We start from the raw sequence: 21,245 nt of genomic DNA, 5'->3' as shown, positions 1-21,245 counted from the left end.
CGGGGGCTCCCGGCTCCGCAGTGTGCGTGGGCGGGCGGCGGCACCCTCCCCCCGCCCCCCCCCCCCCCACGCGGCCTCCGCCCCTCACAGCGGCCCGGCCCCGGCCCCGGCCCGGCGGCGCCATGAGCTCGGGGACCCCCTACATCGGCAGCAAGATCAGCCTGATCTCCAAAGCGCAGATCCGCTATGAGGGCATCCTCTACACCATCGACACCGAGAACTCCACCGTGGCGCTGGCCAAGGGTGAGGCGGGGGGCTGTGAGGAGATATGGGGGGGGGGGGGAGGGAAGGGGGGCAGGGCCTAGGCCGGCGCCGTGAGGGGATGGGGGGGGGGGGGGCGCCTCGGGCCGGGCTGGGCCTGAACAATGAGCCTGGGCCTCGCCGCTGAGGGGGAGCCGCTGGGGGCTGCCCGAGCGGGGAGCCGGGGGGGGGGGGGGGCCGAGCCCCGGGCCCGCAGCGCGGCGGCTCTCGGTGAGTCAGCAGCCGGAGCTGCCTCGGCCCCGGGGGCTCGCTGCGTGCCCGCCGCTGCCCTGGGTGCCCGGCCCGCCCGGCAGGGGGGCTCCGGGGGGCTGGGGGGGGGGTGGCCCCCGCCTGCCCGGGGGTGGCAGCGCTCTGAGGGGCTGGTTCTGTCCCCTCGCGTTGTTACCAAAAAAAAATTACGTGTTGGCGTTAAGGTTGGGTTTTCCCCCTCTCGGCTCCAGCTGTGTGCCTGGCAGGTAGGCAGTGCTGGGTTTGAGTGGGGATGCAGGCCTCTGCTGGGGAGAGCAGCACTGCTGTTGGCGTGTCTTTGTTCCTCTCGTGATCAATAATTGGGCTCTGCTCATGGTAAGAGGTTGGGAGCGAACACACAGAGTGCTGTAGGGTGTTCACACGTGGGGCTGGTTCGTCCTACCTCGCAAGCTGCTCCTCGAGGCTTTGCTCTTGGTCCCCTGTAGAAATAGTGATCTGTCTCCTGCTGTGTGGTGTAATCTGGATTCGATTGTCACCTGTGCTGGGAGCCTCCTGTATTCGCTCTCAGAAAAGCCTGTCCTATCTTGTGTAGCCTCTCAAACAAGGTCTTACTTCTGTATTGCTTTTATGGTCCGGCTCGGCTAGTCCAGCTAATGCATATCAGCCTTTTGTGTCCCTGAGTTAGGTTCTTCTCTCTTCGGGAAGTTCAAACTTTCATCGCTGCCTTCAACAACCCACCGGGATTGTCCAGAAACCAAACATCTTTTGTCTCACGTGACTGTCTGCTGGAACAAGCTGCTGGCTTGCCTGGTTCTCAGCTCCACCTGAGGCAGCCTAGGCCACAGTCTTGGTTCAGCATAGTGGTGTTTGGGTGGTGTTGAGTACAAGCACCTGAAACCTGCTGGTATTTAATCTGGAGCTAAGAATGTGAGTTTTCACAAATTCCCTCTTTTTTAGGGCTGTTTGTCTAAATGTATAAACAGCTATTAACTAGAATTAATTGAGATATCTCAGAAAGGGTGCGGTTCCTTTTCTGTATGTGCAGAATGGCCTTCACCTTTCTTCAGCAGAAAGCAGGGATGGTTTCTCACATAGCTCTGGCTTCCATATAGCACTTGCTACTGCAGAGCTGAAGTGGTATGTTTCAAAGGCACATGTGATGAAATGTTTTATGGTGTGAGAAAGCACATGCTCTTCATAATTTATCTGGCACATCTTGTATTTATCGGGCTCTCAGTGTTCAGTTTTGATGAACTGGAATTTCTAAGTAGTTACGATACGTGGAAAAATGCTCTTTTTTTCATCTGCTGCTTTAAACTTTACAGTGCAAAGCCTGCTTTTCATTGCAGCTCAGAGGCTTTTTTAAATTCTGAGACTTCATATCAAAATTAGTGTCAGAATTATGAACACAGCAACGGTGCTGAAGTCAGTGACAGCAGTGCCAACACTGTTTGGGTGGATTTGGTTGAAAGCACGTGGTCTCTGGAGGGGTAAAAGCACTGCCAACTACTGATCAGCAATTGATGTTGTCTAGATAGTGGATAAATTATTGTTAAGCCCCAAATGCCAATGTTTATGGTTCGGACAACTTAAATACAGACTGTATGTATTATGCTGTGCTATTCTCCGGATTTTTATCATCCCAAATAGTACAAAGAACAACCTAGGTTGAAAGGAACCTCAAGAAGGAATCTGGTTCAGCCTTTTACTCAAAGCAGAGCTCACTTCAGTTGATTTGAACGTTGTTCCTGTTAAATCTCAACATGTGCAACAACTTAAATGCTGGATAAGAAGATTCCATGTGCTTAATTAAGTGCTGCAAGAAAGTTGTCCATCTCGTTAGATGCTAAACTTAAATTACAAGCAGTGGTCAGAACGCAGTAGATAATGAGCCTCCTGCTGGCAGTGAGCCCCAGTAACTTCACTTTCTGCAGGAGTCTGAAGAAACTGCAGGTTTTGAGCAAGAGACACCCTTGTGAGCTCTTTCTAGACATCCAGTCCCTCTTCTGTGTGCTTCCTGACCCGCCAGTGGTCTAGCTTTGAGTCCTACATGTGAATACAAACTGTGTCGCGGAGCGCTAGCTGCAGCACAGTGTGGGATTGATTTCCTGTTCATCTGTAAACAATAGTCACTGGAACTCTTCATGGGAGACAGCCCTTCAGTCCTCCCAGAAACCCGAAGCTGTGCTTTGGGCTGTGCCAAAAATCATTAAACACTTCAGATACAGGGGTGGGTGTGCTCAACTCCTAGAGGCCTCTCAAATGCCATCACTGCTGTTTTGTCTACAACAAGGGCATCGTTTTCCACCCTTTCAGTTACGAACCTTGAGCCCAGCCAACTGAGAGGCTGTCTGCACAGCTTCAGGCTCTGCAGGTCCGTATTTCTCCATGTGGCAACTGACGGGCTGAGAGAAGGCGTTGTGCTTTCAGAGCTAGCCGTGGGATTCTGCGGTAGCTCCTGGTAGCTTTAACATCCATTGCCCTGAGCTGGATGCTGTAATAATCTAATCTTGACCAGGGATATCAGTATGGTTCATGTCTAAAAGGCTGTAAGTATTGCTTTCAGTTTATAATCTGCTTCTAGTTGACTAGGTTACAGTTGTAATACGATCAAACAGCAGCTGGAGATCTAAAATAACTTGGAGGCTTTTCTACCCTAGTAACTAATGGAAGATGGCATTCAGAGGAAGCAACTGACTGTGCTTGCACCAGTTAGGTATAAGCTGAGGTGCTAAGGAGCACCAGCAAGATGGGAATCAAGTTTGGCATTGACCTGAGCTTGCTGCTCTGCGTGAGCTCACATGCGTGTTGGACATCAGTGGGGCTTGAAGACTGCGTGCAGCACAAACCCCTGCTTGGTGGGGAACCGCCTGGACACAGCTTTCCATCTGAGGCCATCTCCTGACAAGCAGTGCTGCCTACAACCATCACCACTCGTTAATAAGTTAGTGTTGCTGCAGGATGGCAGGGATGCTCAGCAGGGGGATTGAGCTGGTCCGGTTCTTGCAGCCCTCTTTCTGGGGGAGCTGTCCCCTATCGTCCGTGTGACGGGGCTGTCTCTGCTTATCTGTCCAGCTGGGAAGTGGGAGTGGTGGCTGGCTGGCACACAACCGCGGGCTGTGATACAGCAGGTGCTTGGGGAAGGTCTGGTTAGGATGGAATTTGCGAAGGTACTGCAGGACTGCTGCTGTGTCCTGGCTGAGAGGCTGGGTAGTTATGTGGTAACCTGCTAGAACTAAGTGATGCAACTCCAGCCTGGAATTCTTCCAGTGCCAGGGCGCGTATATCAGGCGACGATGTGCCGGGGCTTATCTGAACTGACCAAGCTCCGTGAAGACGGAAAACAGCTAGGCTAGTAGGCTTGATAAACTCCTGAAAGTTGTGGCAAAAAATCTGCATGCGTGCTCATTCTCTAGCTAATTCCAGACTTTCATACTCCAGTGTCTAAAGTGACTGCTGCCTGTTTTCCTTCCTTAACAAAGTAGTAAGGCTGAGTCTGACCTCTTCCTGTTTTATAGATTGGGTTAATTTACGCTCCTCCCTGGCAGCCGCACGCTCAATTACTGCCTTTTTTCCACTCTAATGTCTGACATCATTCTGCTTAGTACCTGCTCAAGTGTTCTGGTGCCTGAAACTCAGCAAAGCCTCAGTAGGTACTAAGGTCTTAGATCTATCCCTTAAAAAGCTAAATATGAAACCATTAGCGTGGAGTGGAGAGGCTTTCAACAGTAACCTCTTATTTATTATACAGGTAGAGATTTTTACAGATAAGTTTATACAGGTGTATTTTTTTTATTAATAATAACTGAAACCAAAGGTAAAAAATTTGAGCTCTAAAGCCTTCTAAGAATTTTTCCCTGCTGCCAGAGGCCTCTCCTGTGGCCTGCTGCAGTGGCAGTTGTCTCAAGCTGCGTGTGTATGGGATGGGGAGGGAAGGTGACTGTGGCAGTACAGTGCTGTGGGGAAATCCTCGGGTTTTTAGTAGGCTTCTTCGCAGCTGGTTTATGGTCTTCACCTTCACAGTTAGTTGTAAACAAATATGTTTACGCAGGCTGCTGAAAAAGCTGGCATTTGAGAGATGTGTGGGATAAGGGGAGCCAAAGTATTACGAGAGCACACTCTGCCTAAGTTTCAACGTGTACAATGTTGTAAAGATAATACTGGACTAATGGTAATCTTTCTAATGCTAAAGTGCGGTCCTTTGGTACTGAAGACCGGCCCACAGACAGACCTGCTCCTCCAAGAGAAGAGATCTATGAATACATTATTTTCCGAGGAAGCGACATCAAAGACATCACGGTCTGTGAACCTCCAAAAGCTCAACATACCCTGCCACAAGATCCTGCCATTGTTCAAGTAAGTTAGCCCGAAGTGGAGGTAGGCAGCTAAGGTAAAACATTGCTGATGAAAGACTGGATTTTGTTACAAAATGGTGAAAGTGAAAGCCGGTCAGTGTCTCCAGGAATCTTCAGATTTTGGGAAGCATTCTGAATTTCGTTCTAATGTTTAGATTAGCAGGATTAAAGACTTCTGTCAACAAAACTCTCTCGAGTTTACTAGCTGAGAATGCAGGCAAACTAACGCTTCTCAGTGTTTACTTAAGCATTAATAACGCTGTACTGAAGTAAAGAATCACTACCAAAGCAAGTTGACTTCTGGACACTGTAAATGGAAATGTACTTTGTCTTGTTACAGTCTTCACTGGGCTCTGCCTCCACATCCTCCTTTCAGCCGCATGTGCCTTACAGCCCGTTTAGAGGTATGCCACCTTACAGCCAGCTTGCTGCCAGCTCTTTACTTAGCCAGCAGTATGCAGCTTCATTAGGTTTAGGTAAGTAAAGTTTTTACTTGCTAGAATAAAGGTACGGTCCTTGTACGCAGCTACCGTGAAAGCAAATAAGAGTAACTAATGCTGAATTCCTTGCCGAGTGTCAGGCTGCAGCAAGCAGTGAATAAGTTAACAACTTTGTGCAGCACTCTTATTGCAAGGAGGCCCATCTTTCATTGACGCATGCATACATGAGAGAGACTAAAGAGCTAAAGTTTTTTTTCTGAGAGTAATGTGAATACCTAACATTGAGGCCAGTTTATTTCTAGTCTAACATACCTTACGCACACAGCGCACGTGAAAAGAACTTGTGTTCCCAGAGAGGAGTAAATAAGCTGCTCTAATGCTGTTCTAGAGATTCTTGTATCTCTTTCCAAGTCCTTCAGATGTTTCACTACCTTGTATCTTATCCATATATCTTTTTGCTTTCTCTTCTTCCCTCTATCTCTTTAGAGAAATTGGTAAGCCCTCCAGCATCAGCAGCTGCTTCCAGCCCTAGTTCTTCTCCGTCTCCACAACCTGTTTCAGAGCCTGACATGTCTTCAGAGCCCCATCAGCTCTCTTCCAAGGGTAACAGCAGTTTGAGGACTCCAAATATTTGGAAGAACTGCATGGCACTTGCAAACAATCTGTTCTTGTTAACCCCCTCCTAGAATGATAGTACTTACATGGGTAATGCTAGTCAAACGAGTTTGTTCTTGGCTGTTGTTGCTTTTCCTTACGTGAAGTATTACTTCCTCCTGTTCTAGAATTATCAATTAGAGGAAACAGGAGAAAGGAAAGTAAAGGACTGTGGATCCTCCTGTGTAAGTATCAGGAGAGGGCTGAGGCTTAGGGATGTTGTGCTACATCCTGCCCAGGAGCATGCGTCAGCTTAGGGACTGGGTGAGAAATGAATTGGTCTTTCCTAGAAAGACAAGCACACTGCTTAAATTGTGGGTGGCCTTGCTGTTAAAAAATAAGTAACCTGGTAGAAAAATCAGGAGAATTGTTGTAATTGAGGAAACGTCAGGATATATTTCGTGCATGATGGGGCAGTGTACCTTGTCAAGACTCTCTTTGAGTAAAGCATGACTAACAGTAAGCAATTTCTGAGTTGTGAGGTAACAGTTCTGGGTGCTTGCTTCTATGCTTAAACAAATTTAAAGGAGTTTGAGTAGGGATAACTAGACTGACCATCCTCAGAGCAGAGAGTCCAGGTGCAGCCTGCATTTAAACATGGTAATTAGTTTCATCTGTTTTTAACTTAAGCATGTATGCTTGTGTTGGCATGAAACTGTTTCTGCTTACTTTCTGGTTTTGGCCATCTGTCTGTACGTACTTTCTCAGTATTCTGGCTAAGCTTTGAAACTTTCTCATGTTAAACTTGCACAGCAGCTTTGTCCTATTGAATAATCCTTAGGCTGTGTCTGTCTTCCTTGCAAGTTTTCCAGGTGTACATAACTGGGAACCTGCATGATGTTACCTACTGGGTATATCTCATGTGGACTTGGGTGACCCAGAAGTGTCAGTGGCTTGGTTTGTGTGTACTCTTCAGCTTTTTCACTTTTCTTGCTCTTAAAGTGTATTTAGTTAAAGTTCACTTCTGAGCGGTTCTTACGCATAACTACATAAAGCTGTAGTACTCCAAAACTTCTACTTAAACCTAGAATGCAGTATTTCTTCTGAGTACTGAAGACTGTCACTTTCTAATATAATTGGTGTAAGGTATACCAAACCATGAAAAGTATTTACATGTTTTGTAGTGTGAATAAATAAGCCTGGATGGAAGAGCAACAGAAGTCTTGGGTAACACTTTGGCCTTGACCAAGGAGGAATTTAAAAGGGTAACTTTGAGATCCTGGTCTGGTTTCAGGTTTTCTTTATTTGAAAGCTAACAATAAGCAATGACAGTACTTCAAGTAGTTGAAGGGGCTTCTAAAATGGCTTACAAAATGGGATATTGTTGAGGTGGTTAAACTTTTGCAGCAAACTTTTTTTTAGGTGAAGTGGGGAAGGCTTTCTTGAGTGATTTCGAAGTGGTAGGTGGTTTTGTTTTTTTTTTTTGCTTTAGATATAAAGTACCATGTAAAATACAATCCTGCATAACCAAAGATACACCTAGAAATCAAATTTTGCTATAAACTCTCTGAGACTGACCTGGTTTGCTTATCTGAAGTGTGCCTCTTAACTTGGTTTAAGAAATAAATGTGTAGCTTTTTTTCTGATTTAAGGCTCTGGATTTGAGAGCCAAGGCTTGTCAGAGCAGCAGTGCCTTACCTAGTGTATATGCCACTTAAGCATAGCATGCAATGGTAAACACACACGGTTTTGAATAATTCTTGACAAAATGGCTTCTCCATAGGAGTGGGTAGGATTTGAGTAGCATCGGCACGCTGTCTGAGAGGCACTTAATCATTGGAATTTTTTCCAGGTGCTGGCTTTCCGCCTGTTCACCCAGTCCGCAAAAGCCCCATGGTCGAGCAGGCTGTTCAGACGGGCCCGGTTGACAACATGAATTCACAAAAGCCGCCCCCGGTGAAAGTAACTCCAGGGGTTCAGCGCAACGGACGGCAGGTTCCGCAGAGCAACACTAAGACAAACGGTGTGTATGTACCGCTCGATCCTTGAAGTGCCATTTTTAGGCATCCTTCAAAGGTGCATAGCAAGACTCAACTCTTTCAGTTTTGTTCTTGTGCTCCTTTATTAAGTTGCTTTCTTGTTCAGTAGATACAGTTCAGGCACCACCTGTGCAACCCCAAGGGCAGGTGAATGATGAAAACAGAAGACCTCAAAGGAGAAGATCAGGTAGGTTAATCTGACACCCAAAGATTTGCTTTAGCTTATGAAAGCAAATATTGTTAATTTCAACGAAGGATTATTGGACAGAATGCTAAGGGCAAAGTAAGGCTTGATAAGTCTTTGGCCATCTAGAGATGCTTCCCTAACAAAATAGATTCTGGAGCCATAGAAGTTCAGAACCTTCCAGGAACAAAATTCTGGTGTCTTCTGGAAACTGGAGGTACATCATAAAAAAATTGATGCTGCTGTGACTTGGCAGCAATAAACAGATTTTTCTGAAACCTGATTTATTTCTTTAACTGGGAAGGGCAGCCTGTTTAAAAATTTCATACTTTTTTAAAGTAGAAAGATCTCTGGGATTTCTTGGATCTGTAGAATACAGTTCTTACCTTGAGACTGCAGTTTAAGCACAGGTCAAAAGAAAGTGAAGTTAACTTCAAGGAGACATCCCTGCCCAAGCAAAATGAGAAACGGCAGGAAACAGAAGTTGAGACACTGGGTCTTCAAATTTATTTGACTGAAGGCAGTGCTGTGGAAGGGGAATTATTATAGTTTCTTTTTTTTTCCAAAAAGGAGCTGATAACTTCTGCTTTACAACTAAGAAATTACAAAATACCAGCCCCCTTTGTGGGTAGATGAGTCTTGGGTGTCAACCCCTCATAACAGGTTTACAGACTGTAGGTAACGTGCTTGCAAATCAGCAAGCAGACCTGATAGCGTGTCCCTTCCCTTAGCTTCACCTGGCAGAGTACTTCTTTGTTTTCTGTCCTCATACTGAAGGGAAAGTTGGACATGCTCTGTCTTAGTGGTAAGACTGACATTGAGGAATGCTTTTCAGAAAGTTAAAATATTGCTGTAATATGTTTTCTACAGCCAAGTTGAGAAGTTACTTTCAAAGAGGTGTGGCCTAACCACAGGACTGGAAGCCAGAAACTCCTGAGTTCTAATCCTGGTTTCCTCTGGTCTTGAGCAAGTCATTTAACCTCCCTGCACGTTACCAAGTGTTTAAACTCTCCTGCTTTCAGGAAACAGGAGAACCAGAAATCGTTCTAGAGGACAAAACAGACCAACTACTGTGAAGGAAAATACAATAAAGTTTGAAGGTGACTTTGACTTTGAAAGTGCAAATGCACAATTCAACAGAGAGGAACTTGATAAAGAATTCAAGAAGAAACTAAACTTTAAAGGTTTGTGGCTTCATTAAATATGAATTGCTGAGCTAGTAGTAAACACTGCATAGAAAAACTCATGCTGAGAAATCGCGTGATTACATGTGGCGGCATCTCAATCTTGTTTGAGGGAGCAAGAGAACAGATGGCTCTTCGGTATGCCTCAAGGAGGTGTAATGCATTTTATTATCTTCAGATGACAAAGCAGAGACGGGGGAAGAGAAAGGGGACCCTGGAGTGGCAACTCAAAACAATGATGGTAATGCAGAGGAGGACCTTCTGGGACCCAACTGCTATTATGATAAATCCAAGTCTTTCTTTGACAACATCTCATCAGAACTGAAATCTAGGTGAGTGTGTCTATTAAAACTTGAATTATAACTAAAATTGCATGAAAAGCTAGACATATGACATGGTGTGACATGTAACTCTTCTAAAAGTCTCAATAAAAAAAAAGTCTCAAAGGAAAAAACAGGAAAATCAACAGAGTCTTCAGAAGGGAGTATGGCCACGCATCTGAACGTTGTCTTGTTCAGTTCTAGGCGTACCACGTGGGCTGAAGAAAGGAAACTCAATACTGAGACGTTTGGAGTGTCTGGCCGGTTCCTTCGTGGCCGCAGCTTTCGTGGTGGATTTCGAGGCGGAAGGGGTACTGGAGCAGCAAGGCGAAACCAACCCACTCACAGAGCTGGTACTGGCAGAGTGTAACTGCAGAGGCAAGTTTTTTAGCAAGAATAAATACTGTCCCTGAGCTAGGCTTGTCTCTTCTTCTTCACCCGAACTGTCTTTGCAACCTCATCTTGCTCTCCAGTCTCTGATGTATCAATAATCGTTCCTTACTGGGTCTGATCTGTCTTTATAAGTCATGTAAGAGAAATACCAGTGGTTTTAATTTTTCTGGGGTTAACCTGCCTGTTCCAGAAAGTGAGAGCTGTTTGTTTCAGTGAGACTTTCCAGCCAAGTGTTTTAGTTGATAAACAAATATGAACTTTAGTTGCTTTTTCTTAGGCTTGATATCCAGGGGACCTTCCCTAATTCTGCCTTTTTCCTGCATAGGTTCTAACTTCTCTCCCGAGAGGATGAAACTGTACATAGAAAGAAAACAACCAACTGCTGCACTAATGTGGGAAAATGGTTCATATTGTTTACTGTCTCAGCTCAAGTGACAGAACTTCATGTACTACTGCTTATATTCTGGACTTATTTTGGACCAGCAACTGTCAGCTGGAGTATTCTTTGGAAGAGGGAATGTGTTCAGGGGTACCTTCTTCAGGGTGTCTTTTTTTTTTTTCTTTTTAAGTGCAGACTAACTTACATGGTTCTTCTTTCTGGGTCTCTCAAAGGCTGCTATAGTCTAAGCTCAAAGTCAGACTCCTTTTCTGAACCCTGAAGAAGATAAATCATGGTATTTTAACATGGAACCAAAGCTCACTTGAAATAAACCAGCTAACTTGTTTGTTCTGAGTAACCAAATGAATTCTTTGGTGCTGCTGGTCTTACTGTTCTTGGCAGCATGTGTGAAGTAGCACTTGGCATCTGAAAAAGTGGATTCCTGGTGCTGGGGAGTTATGTATATTGTCACTTCGGGAGTACTGGATTGTTGATCATGTAGTAGTGTAAATGACTGTACAACTGTTTGCCACCTGGTACTGATGTGGAGGTACAGCAGGTTCGCGCAGAACCGTGACTCTCCCTCGAGTTTAAGGGTGCTGGGCACTCCTCAGAGGCTTCCAGCCTCTCAGCAGGGCGGGGCAGGGCGGGAGGGCAGCGTGCTGCGTCCTCAGCAGGATGGGGCAGCGGGGACACCGCTGCTGTGTGCACCGAGCGGAGAGTCCGTGGCAGCAGCTGGCTGCCGGGGGGGCTGGAGCTCCGGCTTCTTGCCTCGGTGCGTACCTCGCTCATCCAGTACTAAACGCAAACAGTTCTCTGTACACTAGTAGCCTGTGGTGGAACACTATGGAATGTTTTCATTAAACTAGGAATGGGGAGTCCGTATAATGAAGCTTAACAGATGGGCATGTTTAAGTTGTTTCCTCTGTACCCCCATACTGTAAATAGTTTAGTTGTCTTTCTTTTGTTTTTAAAATCTGTATGTGGGGAGAGGGGCTGGGAGGGAAGGGCTTACATTTGTTTGCATGAATAAGTGGGTTAAATTGCTATAGGCATGTGTCCCTTTTTTGGTTGGTAGGGAATTTTGTTGAAAAAGCACCTTGATGACTGAACCCCTTACATAGCTAGAATTTTTTAGTTATGCATTGACTTAGGTTACTGTAAAAGCTTGGATTTATTTTTGTAGGACTTTCTTGCTAAGAATTAGAACATAGCAGTGGGGCTGCTCTTTGGAGTAATGTAAATTGTAATTATAATAAACATGTAAATGTTTGTTTTCCTCCTACTTTGTTCTGTCCATCTTCAGCCCGTACAACTTGTCAGATGCCCGTCAGCAGGGCTCAAATTGGTCAGAGGAAACTGACGGGAAGGGTCGTGCAGTGTTCAGAAAGGGTGCCTAAAACCTCTGGTACAGCTGCTGAACACCACTGTGACTGGTATCCTGTGTTCTGTGCCCTGTGGGAGGTCTGGCTGTTGAGGATTTGCCCGAAGGAATGGTGTTGAGGCCCAAAGGAGTGGTGCTGTGACCCAGACTGTCCTCAGCACCCAGCCTGAGTCTGTGCTGGTGGAGCTTAACGAGAGCTTGTTGTGGGTGGTGAAGCTTCTGGTTCGGTAGCCACAACTGCCTTTATCTGGGCTCAAAGCAGCACACAGGGTGTGTGCTGAAATAGCTTATTTGGGAGCTGCTGCAAGCCTCTAATTTCTCTGAAGGCAAAACAGCCACTGGGACGCTGCGGTGTAAGATGGAATCGCATTGCCAAAGTCAACTGAGCGGTGAGCGCTTCAGAGCTTGTCCTGTCTGGCTGTGGTGAAATGAGAAAACAGCAACGTCTCTATAATTCATTTTTAGGGCAGTAGCTCCCTTTGTTCTGCACTTGACCTCAATCTGGTACATAGACACAACCGGTGCTGCTGGCACTCCTGAAGTTGCTGTCCTGTGGGCGTATCTTGGCCCCTCTGAGCTGAGCACGGTGGGGACAACTGGTGGCTGCTGAACGCTGGGACTTGTTCCCTGCTCGTCCTCGTCCGCCAGGAGCATTAATTCCAGCGCGGTCTGAGGCAGGCAGCTGCCCGCAGGGCTGCCTTGCAGCCCTATCAGCTTTCATGGGGAAGATTCCTGACACGAGGGAAAGACAGCGCGGAAAAACAAACCATTCCTCTCAAAACTCCGGTCTGAGGACTGATAAATGAACCAGCGCGGTACTCCGGTAACTCTGTTTCTCTAGTTTGTGGTCTAAAGCTGTCCTGAGCAGGGGACAGCACTGCAGCTTCCCTGTCCTTGATTCCTGTATCGCACTCAGCCCACACTTTGCTTTGCAGGAGTTAGCTGTAAACAGCTTAGTTGTGGTGTGCTGGGCCAGGGAAAGCACGTGAGTTACTGCGAGTGGAATAGTCAGACGGGAGCCTTCCTCGCCTCCCTTGCAGGGAGTGCTGCAGGTCCCGCTGCCTGGCTCGGGGAGCTGAGCTCCTCACAGGGTGCTCACAAGATGCTTTTGGTCTCTCTTTTGCTTTTGGTGCAAGTTCTCGTTTTATACCTGTGAAACTCTTTGCCAGTAACAGAAGAGCTGCTTTCTGAGGCTCTCCTAATTCTTGTTCCAACCCCTCAGCAGATATAAATAGGGAAACTTTTGTAACAAAGCAGCACCTCGCTGCTGCAGCAGGGAGTGAGCCCTGTAGGTGAGAGCTCGAGGGGAGGCTTCTGTGCAGCGGGAAGGGGTGCTAAGCACCAAGCCATGACTGGCCCCCTTCCTGCCAGCTTCCCCTCAGTGCTAGGAGTAAACAGATTCCCTCAGGCATATAGATGTACTGGGTGAAGCCTTTTATTGTGCACAACTTCAGGGCTGTAGGAAAAGACAAACAGTGCTGCAGCAAAAAAAAAAAAAAAACAATTTTTAATGTGGAGACAGGAAAAAGGGGCCAGGGTCAGTCCTGACACCCCCTGTGCAGCTTAAAGGATGGGAGACCCCCCTGTTGTACAGCCACCTCCTGGCTCAGAGCAGCACAGCCCCAGAACCCCACCTGGTCTAAGCACCACAGACCCCACCCAGGCCACCAGGAAAAGCCTTGCCTGGGCTTAAAGCAAGACTCCAGCTCCCCCCCGCCCCTTTTTGTTTTCTCTGTGTTGCAGACAGCCTTAGACTAATCAACAGGGCTGAGCTCAAGACCAGTTGGGATCAGCTTCCTTACAGAGCAGGGATGGTGCAAGCAGGCGAGTCAGCTGGAAATGGCTTTTCGAAGGCCAGAACTGGGGATAGTGGAGGTGCTACAGTGCAGATACCTATCCCAACTAAACCTTCCTAGTTGGGTATTCACTCATCTCCCCTTTAGGCTATATTTTTGTTACCTGCTGCTTTTAAATGTATTGTTATACACACTTCTGTTATACACAGTTTATTAGTCTGTGAATAGAACAGACTGCACAGAGCAGATCCTGTCTCAAGTGCGATGTGATTTTGGCGCACAGCGGTGCAGAGGTAGGCCTGTGTTACCGCTTACAGAAGGAGAGTGATCAATTTACCTCTGCTGAAAGGAAGAGAAGTGGCGGAGAAAGCTGCTTTAATTGTGAGGAGGCTGGACCAGAAACAGCAACCTCTGTCCTGGGCGCAAGGTGTGTGGAGGAAGCAGGATGAGGGTAAATACAAAAGGATAAAGTGGAGTAGAGCTTTATCGTTCAACTGTTGCATGTAACATTTCAGGAGTTATTTTTAGCATTAGGAAACTACTGGTCTACAAATCCCCTAGTGGGCAATCACAACACCAACACTTTATTCTAAACCCGATGAATCATGCAAAGTCTATGCAAGTAGCAAGTCATGCACTCCTCCGTTACGTCATGCTTTCAGAAAAGTCAGTGCTCATGCTGGTTTCCTCAAAACACTGCACCTTGAAGTCTTTGTAGTGTAAGTCAAGAACCTAGCGCAAGTTGTTCAGAAGCTTCATGTCTGGGCTCTAATCCTCTAAATGTGGAAATGCGGGGGGGAAGCACAGTTCTGTACTAGTAGTCGTGTTCTCTTAAGGCCAGTGCACACTTGAGACAACAAAAAAGAACTGACCCTGTTCAATGACTCTCACATTAAGTGAGGTGTTAGAAAACAACTGCAATCAAAATCTTCCTCCTTTAATGGGTGGCTACTGCTGTTGTGTAGCCAATCGATCCTTGGTAATTAATATAAGGAACAGACGGATTTTTTTTTAAATAAGAGCTTAAAAAAATCAGTAGGTTTATTGTAGGTCTCAAGAGGGGCACAGTATCAATAATGGAATGCCTACATGGTGTCTATACAGAGTAACCCATTGCTTGAATTAAAAAGCAGCTAAGCAGTTGAATTTTGTTCATCATGATGTTTTCTTCTGTTTTTTCTTTTCATTTTCTTCCTTTTCTTTTTCAATTTCAGCAACATACTTCTCAATTTCTTCAGGGCTTAGAATCTTAAAAGAAAAAAGTGACCCTTAAGATACTAATACATCTCAGAGGCTTTTATTTAAGTGATTCTAACTCTGACACGGAAAGAAAGTTAACTGCTGTTTATAGAGACACAGGTACATTGCGCAGACACAACATTCCTCGGCCACTAATATGAAATAGAAATATTTGCCAGTGCAGAATGTGAGATTACGGACTGGAAGTTAGGGCAGCTCTACAACAACGCTATCAGAGAAACGGGCTACGGGGGAGAAAAGCAAAACAAGGCTTTTACCTTCAGCGGCTGATCTCGTCTCATCACAGCCAGCTCGATGTTCTTCCCACCAGACTGCACAACCTTAACAACAGTTAGGGGCAGGTATTAGGAGCAGGCCCGTTAATTAATCTAACCCCCTTTCAAAGGGGGAAAAGTACCTCACTCTTTAGCTCTAAGCTCTCTAGCCCAGCAGTAGTGTAACAACCCCCACCCACCTCCCAGAAAAGGGGCCCTCCTTCTGGCCTCAGTGCACTGAGGTGGTGCTGAAGAAAACCACAGTTCCACAATCGGACTTTGGGCTTCAGTTTTCTACATCTTAAATTTTAACACAACAGCAAAACATGCCCCAAGCCTCACATGCAGTACCTTTAGTTCATTTATTTTAGTTGCGAGAACTCAAATCTGTTTTCTTCCCTAGACAACTGCAAGCAACTTCTTCCATGTAAGGTGCAGGAATTCTTACCTGAAGCACCCTGAACCTCGAATTTAACCCCGCACAATGTATATTTATAGCCTACAATTAGTACAGTTTACATAGATACTTTCATACTACTGTATGAAGATTTTGGTGTTCTCACATTTAAGGAGTTAATCCAAACATACAGTGAGGGAGTCACACAAGCGTTCTGAAGCTGACTCACCTCAAGAAGAGCCTTGATAACGAGCTTAATAGTTAGATCATCTGTTTCAATGGCTTCATCAGTATAGTTTTTCTCCAGGAATTCACGTACAGATTTAGCTCCTCTGCCAATGGCATTAGCCTGGAAATGGTGAGGGTGAGAAAAAAATAGCACAGAGGTTTAGGGAAGAGAGACCTAATTTACACGGGAAGCAAGAAATAGGAGTTGTGCAATTACATGGTCCGAAACCCTTTTGTGGTCACCATGTATTTTGTGTAAGACTGAACACCTTACTTCCCCCACATCACTCAAAGAGACAGTAGTCAGGTACAGGTATGGATTTGGTAAACAAAAAACACAGATGTCCCAAGTAGAGCTGAGCTGCAGACAGCCATTCCCAGTCAACGTGATCATTATGGATCTTTGCTGCTGTGAGCCAGCACCATCTGGTCAGTTAGATCTCCTTTCTACTTCAGTCCCTCTTTAAAGGGGGCATTAACTCTTGAATATTTAATTATTTCTCCATAAGAGATGGAATCAACTCACCTTCCAAGCATGGTATGTGCCAGAGGGATCGGTCTGGTACAGCCGGGGGGTTCCATCAAAGTCAAATCCCACAATCAGAGCAGAGATACCAAAAGGTCTGCGACCGTTGCTCTGAGTATACCTCTGACCAGAAAGAAGAGACGTTTATTTCATAAGTAGTTCTAAACATTTTTAGAGTAAAAAGCAGAGACTGTAGATGTTACAACCAGAAAAGGAATCAGAAGTATTTTAGGAGGCTTTCTTCCTAATCTACCTATTAAAGTCAGTATTCCATATCCTACAGAATGCCATAAGCAAAGCAAGTAAAGTGAGCAGGAACTGCTCAATCCCTGCTCCTAACATCTGTTCAGGTTTTCTGCATGATTACAGCTACCAGGAAGAATCTCTCCTGGCAGCTGCTGCGAGACAGACAGATCTAGCAACACCGTGCTTTGACAACATGCTCAGGAAGCCAAAAAGGAGGGTGACAAACACAAAGCCAGTTTTCACCAACAATTTGCAACAATTCCATGAGTTACAAAGCACGGTATCATCTGTGGTGATAGCTGGCTGCAGGAAAACCAGTGTTAAAGCCCTTTTACTGGTTTTGCAAAGTAGTTGCCACATCAGGCACCAGAATTGTCCCCAGGCAAGGAGGCCCCACGCTGGCAGCATTATGGCAGCAGCGACAGCATGCCAGAATGAGAAGCGTGGGATTACTGCGAAGGAACACTGACATTTTGGAAAGCGGTATTCTGCTCTGGCAGGCAGGTAATTATTACAAGAATTACACTATCACTATACTAACATGTCTGTGTAAGTTAGACTATTGCTAGTCCCAAGTAGTTGCTGAAAATTATTTTAACACGCTAGAAAATTAGTAATTTTAATCATAGAATGGGGTTGGGCATATTGTGACACTATATTTATGAATTTTAAACAAACTAAAACATAATATATTAAGTGCTGCACTGCTTTGCTTCCCTCTTATCACTCCCTGCAACGTCCCAGAGGAAGCAAAACTACAGCAGGAGCCACAAGGATGTTTTGGCGGTAACACAGCGCTGGCATCCTGAGTGCACTAAAGCTGCAGATTAGCAAAGTGTTCCTGATAACATCACAAACGTGCTCACGCAGCCATTACAAGTGCCAATTCACTTCATCTTTGGAAGAACACTAGTGATCAATCCCATTACGACATTTCTGTTTCCAGAAAAGCACCACCACGTGCTGTGTTACACTGCTTTTTACCAGCTAAGCAGAACGTGGCCAGGAGAGACCTTTCACTCGCGCACTCAGGCGCCGTTCACCAGGACATATTTGAAACGTCTCCGCGCCGTACAGCATACCTGCTTCAGGCTGGCGATGTAGCGTGTGATGTACTCCACGGTGACAGGATCCTCCACGGTCAGCCGGTGGCTCTGACACTCCACACGAGCTCTATTTATGACTATTCTGGCATCAGCTGTGAGCCCTGAAACGACAGCGCATTCGCTATGCTCAGACGCAGGCTTCGTACCACACGCACAAACAAAACAACTACGCTCGCCCTACGAGGCTGACGAGGACGGTGTCAACAGCAGTGGAAAAAAAGCAAACGAGATCATCATTTCTTAGGCTTGCTGAGCAAGGACAGCATTTAAAAGACAACAGTAGGAACGTAATGCAGCAAAATGGCACCATTTTTGTTTACAGCTTTCACGTTTGTGAGTTAAATAACATGCAATTTTGAGGCAGGCAATCAGACCACTACTGCCAGGCTGAAAGCACTCCATCGAACAGCAAACTAACAAAGCAATTTCAATTCTCCCATGCTTTGGTTCTATTTCTTATGCAATCTGCCACTCTCCGTTTTGTGACTTGTTTCTGCTACAGAACTCAAGGTTGTGACCCCACCTGCACACGTGAGGATCCTTAGCTGAGGAAGCGAGGCAGCAGAAGTTGGCCAAGCCTCTCACTCCTGCATGCTACATCGAAAAAAAATACTATTTTTGCCAGCTGAATCTCCTCTTAAAGCATTATTAATACTGATTGAAAGACCCCAAATTAATTGAGGATGGGAAATACATTTTCTCTCCAATTACGTTGTTTTTAAACTTTCATGCCCCCTGTTTAAGCTCTGATCAATGGAAATTGAGTCACTTGGACCAGGAAGATCGTGGAACTAAACTATTTGTGCTTCAAACACGTAACTGTTCATTCAGAAGGAATCTTCTGAACTTGGAGATGAAAGATTATTCTTTGTTTTATGCAATTTAGCTTTTTCGGCTCGATGCTTGCGGAAAAAAGTCCCTGTAACTGATGAATGGCTCTCACATCTCCTGTAACACAGCTACCCAGTTAAACTAAGCACGTTATGTCCTCAGAATCCATAAACCTACCGAAGGTGCTCCCGTAACTGTGCGCCTAACCCCAAACCCCGGAGAGTTCACATACCTGCAAAAGCCATGCAGACATTGTCATCGAGAGCACAGATCTTCCGCACAGTTCTTTCATCCTGAAGTTTTGCCACAGACTTCTTTTCCACCCCCAGAACAACAATATCCTTCCCTCTGACTCCAACCTTCAAAGCAGTAAAAGGGGAAAAAAAAAAAAAAAGTTAAGCTAGGCTTGAAGAACCTCGTAGCTGCAGACTTTAGTGAAATGAGTATTAGGAGAGAGGGGGAGAAAAGTCACACAAAAACAGATTATAAGCATGGTTTCAACTTGAAGTCAGCATTTTGTTTCCTATTGCTACAACCTGGAAAAGAACTGATGTAACCAAAATTGCATTAGGTTCCCGAGTGCAGTTTCACAATCAGCTTTCACCAATTTAAATCTCTGCAGCTCCTAAGAGAGAGATTCCCTCTCCTCCCCGTTTTCCCCGACACCACCGTTAGTATTTCTGCAGCCAGAGGCAGGATCAACAATAAAACTGCCACTGTGACTGCTCCGCTGATACTGCTCGAGTCACAACTAAAACCATTTAAGACCAAACAAAATGTACAAGCAGCCCATCAGTAGGCGGCTTCTTTACTGTACAAATGCATACTTCAAGTGTGTTTTCCAGCATTATGGAAGGGAAAAAAAAAGTCCACCTTTCATACTTTTCTTTCCACTGCTTCTCACAGGATGACAGGAATCAGTCATTTCTTGTGAGTGCCCCTTCTGTTATGTTACAGATGTTTCTAAAACATTAAACTCAACCAACTACCCGACAAGAGACAAGACAGAGGTAGATTACATTAGGTGCTAACTCCACTTTTACGAGGTTTTTCCAGGGAAAAAATTTCTGGGGAAATCCCCCAATTTCTGGGGGGAAAAAAATTGGTGCCCAGTGCCAGGACAAGAGGCCACGGGCACAAACTGGGGCACAGCAAGTTGTTTCAAAACACCAGGAAGCACGTCTGTGCTGTGGGGTGAGGGAGCACAGACCTGCACAGGCTGCCCAGAAACTGTGCAGTCCTCAGAGACCTTCCAATCACACTGTGATTTACACCCATCCCATAAGCAGTAAGTTTTCTTCTTGGCGTTTTGTTATTTGGGAATTAACAGTTTTGTTTTGTTTTTCCCCCGGTGATAAAACTCTTAATTGAGCAAAAGTCTGGGGAAACTGGAAGACTGAAACTGGCAGAAAGTCGCGTCTACATGCCTTTACTGATATGTTTCCCAATCCACTGCGAATCTGCATCTTGCACTAGGATAAAAGATTACCCTTTTGACCACGTGCAAAATTACAAAGTCGAGGATCATTCTCTCCGGTAGCTCTGCCACAATCTTGCAGGTACGAGGGTCTTGCTCCCTGTGGCTGGAACAGGGTTGCTCTGCTAACTCAGGCTCCCTGAGGCAGCACAGCGCGCCGAGGAGCGGTCAATCCACAGCTGCTGCATCACTCCCACCACCCCAGGACACCCACCTCGCGCCCCTGCCTCAGCAAACAAAAACCCCAACGCGCCCCCTCCAACAGGTGGGGAACTGAGGCAGCGCCTTGCACACAACGCAGCGCCCGCTCTGGAAGAAAGAAGCAGCGCTTTTAGGCAGCTCCAAAGCCGCTGTTGAGCTGTGAAGCCCCCTACCACCAGTGTCACCCCCTAAACCCTGTCCCTAAGCACCAGGCCCAGCCTTTCCTTGAACACCCCCAGGGACGGTGACTCCACCACCTCCCTGGGCAACCCGTCCCAACGCCTGACTGCTCTTTCTGAGAGCAAATATCTCCTAATTTCCATCCTGAACCTCCCCGCTGCAATTTGAGGCCATCCCCTCTGGCCCTACCACGAGCTCCCTGTGAGAAGAGGCCGACCCCTGGCTGCGGGTGCCCCAAACCCGGCGGTGCTCACGGCCAGGCCGGACGAGGCCCTGAGCAACCCGTCCTAGCGGGTGGCGTCCTTACCTGTGGCAGGGGCTGGGGCTGAATAGCTTTTCAGGCCCCTTCCCCAGCCGCTCCGTGCCCCCAGGAGCCCCTTTTCAGGCCCCTTCCCCGGCCGCCCCCTCCCCACGCTCCCGGCCTCTCCCTCAGGCCCAGGCCCGGCCTCCCCTCAGCCAGCCGGGCTTCGGGAGCCGCCCTGCCGCCTCTCGGCCCTCACTCACCGCCGTGGAGCCCTTCTTCACCGCCTCCTGGGCGTACTCCACCTGGAAGAGGTGCCCGTCCGGGGAGAAGACGGTGATGGCCCGGTCGTAGCTCATGGCCGCCGCCTCCCTCAGAACAGCACACTCATCCCCCCGCCCGCTTCCGGGATACGCCAACGGCGCCCCCTGCGCCAACTGCGTACGCTGCAGCCTCGGCGGCAGGGGGGAGGCAGCGCGGCCGCGGCTGCGCATTTAGCGTACGCATGCAGCGCTGCGCACCCGGCGTAATCAGCCGGCGTAGGCGGCCCCAACCTGGCGCTGCGCACTCGGCGTAGGCGCAGCGCCCGCCCCCGTTTCCCCCGCTCTCCCGCACTTGGCGTAGCCGCCGGCCGCTCTACGCAGTTGACGCAGCGCGGCGGCAGGAGGCCGGCAGCAGCCGCCCGGCTGCGGCAGGGAGCCCGGCGGCTGGGTCGCACCATGAGGGAGCGGCCGGCGGGGGGGAGCCGGCGGCCGCCGCTCGGGCCCGTTTCGGCGGCCT

The 21,245-nt window shown here is 47.1% G+C and overlaps 2 protein-coding genes across 8 annotated transcripts; one reads left to right on the top strand and one right to left on the bottom strand.

Annotated features, from left to right (window-relative positions):
* Positions 1-18: 18 nt before the first annotated feature.
* Positions 19-11,610, top strand: LSM14B (LSM family member 14B). 7 transcript variants are annotated; one of them, XM_035547957.2, is made up of 10 exons: positions 19-243; positions 4,643-4,806; positions 5,146-5,281; positions 5,732-5,848; positions 7,692-7,862; positions 7,988-8,065; positions 9,085-9,246; positions 9,425-9,578; positions 9,765-9,944; positions 10,285-11,610. In XM_035547957.2, exons 1-9 carry the CDS (start codon positions 123-125, stop codon positions 9,934-9,936), a joined length of 1,275 nt encoding a protein of 424 aa, XP_035403850.1. In that variant the 5' UTR covers positions 19-122; the 3' UTR covers positions 9,937-9,944; positions 10,285-11,610. The 7 variants fall into 7 exon arrangements, with proteins under 7 accessions (XP_035403850.1, XP_035403849.1, XP_035403851.1 ...); XM_035547956.2 differs by having other exon boundaries at positions 77-243; positions 7,985-8,065; XM_035547958.2 differs by having other exon boundaries at positions 79-243; positions 5,146-5,209; positions 7,985-8,065.
* Positions 11,611-13,144: 1,534 nt separating this feature from the next.
* PSMA7 (proteasome 20S subunit alpha 7) lies at positions 13,145-21,011 on the bottom strand. Its single transcript, XM_035547963.2, has 7 exons — positions 20,729-21,011; positions 18,599-18,725; positions 17,512-17,636; positions 16,184-16,306; positions 15,659-15,778; positions 15,036-15,098; positions 13,145-14,766 (listed from the first exon to the last, which is right to left on the bottom strand). Exons 1-7 carry the CDS (start codon positions 20,957-20,959, stop codon positions 14,674-14,676), a joined length of 882 nt encoding a protein of 293 aa, XP_035403856.1. The 5' UTR covers positions 20,960-21,011; the 3' UTR covers positions 13,145-14,673.
* Between the last annotated feature and the right edge of the window lie 234 nt (positions 21,012-21,245).

The sequence above is a fragment of the Cygnus atratus genome, chromosome 16, assembly GCF_013377495.2.
Source record: "Cygnus atratus isolate AKBS03 ecotype Queensland, Australia chromosome 16, CAtr_DNAZoo_HiC_assembly, whole genome shotgun sequence".
NCBI lineage: Eukaryota > Metazoa > Chordata > Aves > Anseriformes > Anatidae > Cygnus > Cygnus atratus.
Note: the sequence above shows the minus strand (reverse complement) of the source record. Positions and strands in the feature narration are given on the sequence as shown.